The 2,501-nt window shown below is 32.8% G+C and overlaps 1 protein-coding gene across 1 annotated transcript; it reads right to left on the minus strand.

Moving 5' to 3' along the window:
• Window positions 1–1,080: 1,080 nt before the first annotated feature.
• Window positions 1,081–1,826, minus strand: LOC118756537 (ubiquinone biosynthesis monooxygenase COQ6, mitochondrial-like; the record flags this gene model as incomplete). Its single annotated transcript, XM_036491296.1, has 1 exon — window positions 1,081–1,826. A coding segment is annotated over one exon (636 nt), but the record flags the coding sequence as incomplete, so codon positions are not given.
• Between the last annotated feature and the right edge of the window lie 675 nt (window positions 1,827–2,501).

The raw sequence follows: 2,501 nt of genomic DNA on the forward strand, positions 1-2,501 counted from the left end.
AATTTGATAAATTTTTTTTTAAAGGATCAATACAAAATAAAAAATCTGCGAATCAAGATTTAATTTCTAAATTATATATTGAAAAACTCAAAAATCTTGAACAACAAAATTTTGAAATAATATATACAGATGGTTCTATTAAAAATAACCAAACCCATTTTGCTTTTTTACACGAGAAATCTTCAACTGAAAAATCCTTTTTCTGTGACAAAAAAATGTCTTCAATGTCAGCTGAACTATTAGCGATTTATAAAGCTATTGATTTTCAATAATTAATCAATTTAAAAAAATTGCCATTCATACAGACAGTTTAAGTAGTCTAATGACTCTTTCAAATGAGAACTGTAATAATTATATAGCAAAAAAAAAATGATAACGGATCTTAATAATTCATCAATTGAAAATTTAGAATTACATCATATCCCAGCCCATAGTGGTATTGAATTAAACGAAAAAGTGGATAAAGCAGCTTCCACTGCTTTACAGAATGGTCAAAGAATTCAAACTTTATGGTCTATTAAAGATGCCATAATAGAAATTAAAAGTAAAATAAATGAAGAGCGGCAAGAATTTTATTCTAATAATATTATAACTAAAGGAAAATCTTATGGAGAAATATTTCCAAACATTCAGAAAAAACCATGGTTTCATAAACATTCAAATAAAATGACACCAATAGAAGTTAAACAAATTAATAGAATTCTAACAAATCACACTTTCTGCAAGGAGACATTATCAAAAATGAATATTTTTCCAAACCCAAATTGCGAATTTTGTAATACAGTTGAAAACACTGATCATATAATTTTCAAATGTAACAAATATAACAATTCACGTGATAAATACCCAATACTCAAAAATACTTCATCATTAATTGAATTTCATCAAAATACTAATGGCATAGCATATAAATCTATCACTAATTTTTTAAAGGACATTGAAATTAATTTATAATTTTATAATTTAATTTAAAATTGGAGATGGCGTTTTAATCTTTTTTGCTGGCCAATTAATTGTTCTTATAAGGAATTAGGAAGTAACTTTAAATTACAAAAATAAAAAAAATGTGCGCAGGTTCCAGTTTTATTCGCAGTCGTTAATAATTAGGTTCATACAACGTTTTAAAATATACCGTATGCAATACAAAAAAATTACAATGTCGTCAAAGGCGTGTCGCCTTTTTAGAGCATTTAGCCCATAGCGCGTTTCATAAACAAATTTTTGATCGGCAAAATACTATCGGTCAACTGCAATCCCAAGCTCCGAAGCAAAACCACAGGCGTGAAAGTGGTCGAGTAAAGCGTGTGTAGTCCGTGTACGCCTACCATAATAGGTACGTTTTTCGCCAAACTTCGCTGTTCATATTTGACGAGATAGTGCTTGTCGCTAATTTTAGCGCCAGCATATGCCGCCTGGGCCAACACTTTAACCAGCTCACGCACATCGCTGTAGCCCAAATTCACACCTTGTCCTGCTAACGGATGCACGCGATGTGCGGCATCGCCAATTAAAGCGGCACCAGTGCACACATACGAAGCGGCATGTAGAAATCCCAATGGAAATGAAGCACGCGATTTTTCTATGACGCCATTTACGCCTGGTGGATACTGCCTTATCATATTGGCATTACGACCAATGAGTGAATTCAAAGTATTCATTGCATTAACAACAACGCCTTCCTTGGGATATTCTTTAAAGAAAGCTTCATTGAGTGACTTCGCGAAATCTCCATCAGGCATGTCCAATAACTGCTTTGCGTGCGGTATAGTTGTGCTCCACACAACCGCACTCAGGGTCTCACTTAATGGTAATAAGGCCACAGTACACTATACACTTCTTCTACATCGCGCGATTTTTTATTAAAAATTTTCATTATTTATATATATATTATATATATATTAAACGAAAGAAGATACCGAAAAGCATTGAACAGTGCACACATCTCATAAGGAAAAGTGAATTATTACGAAATATTAATACAGTGGCAGCACTATAGCTATTTTGGAATCTCGCGTTTCAGCTGGCAAAGATTGTCAACTTCTTTTTAATAACAAAATAATCTATCAAAATCTTTTTTGATTAGTTTTTGCAGCTCACAATAAAAGAAAAACAACTTTCGGATTTTGGCAACGAGAGCTATAGGATCGTCGCGTTTAGTGTCTTTTTTCGTGTTTTCGTACAGTCACCCACGTTTTTGGAAAAAAACTAGTTTTTGCAAAACCTTTTAATACAGGCTTTTTGTGTGGGCCGCGTGTTTCGTGTGCATAATATTGTGTTCAAATAAATTCTCTTTTTAAACTATATTTCTCGTCGTGCGCTAGATAAAAATCAAAAACTAATAATTTTGGGTTCAGCAGCTTCCAGACCAGGTGAGTAGATCACGGCTACATTTGTTCTTTTCTGTTTTGTGAGTGAAAAGAAAAGATTTTCTTGTCGAGGTGCCGGATAAAAAGAAAAAAGCTGCCTTTATTGGCAAGCGCAAAATTAAAATCAAGAATGGG

Source organism: Rhagoletis pomonella, unplaced genomic scaffold (genome assembly GCF_013731165.1).
Source record: "Rhagoletis pomonella isolate Grant_MI unplaced genomic scaffold, Rhpom_1.0 Rhpom_scaffold_10806, whole genome shotgun sequence".
Classification (NCBI taxonomy): Eukaryota; Metazoa; Arthropoda; class Insecta; order Diptera; family Tephritidae; genus Rhagoletis; species Rhagoletis pomonella.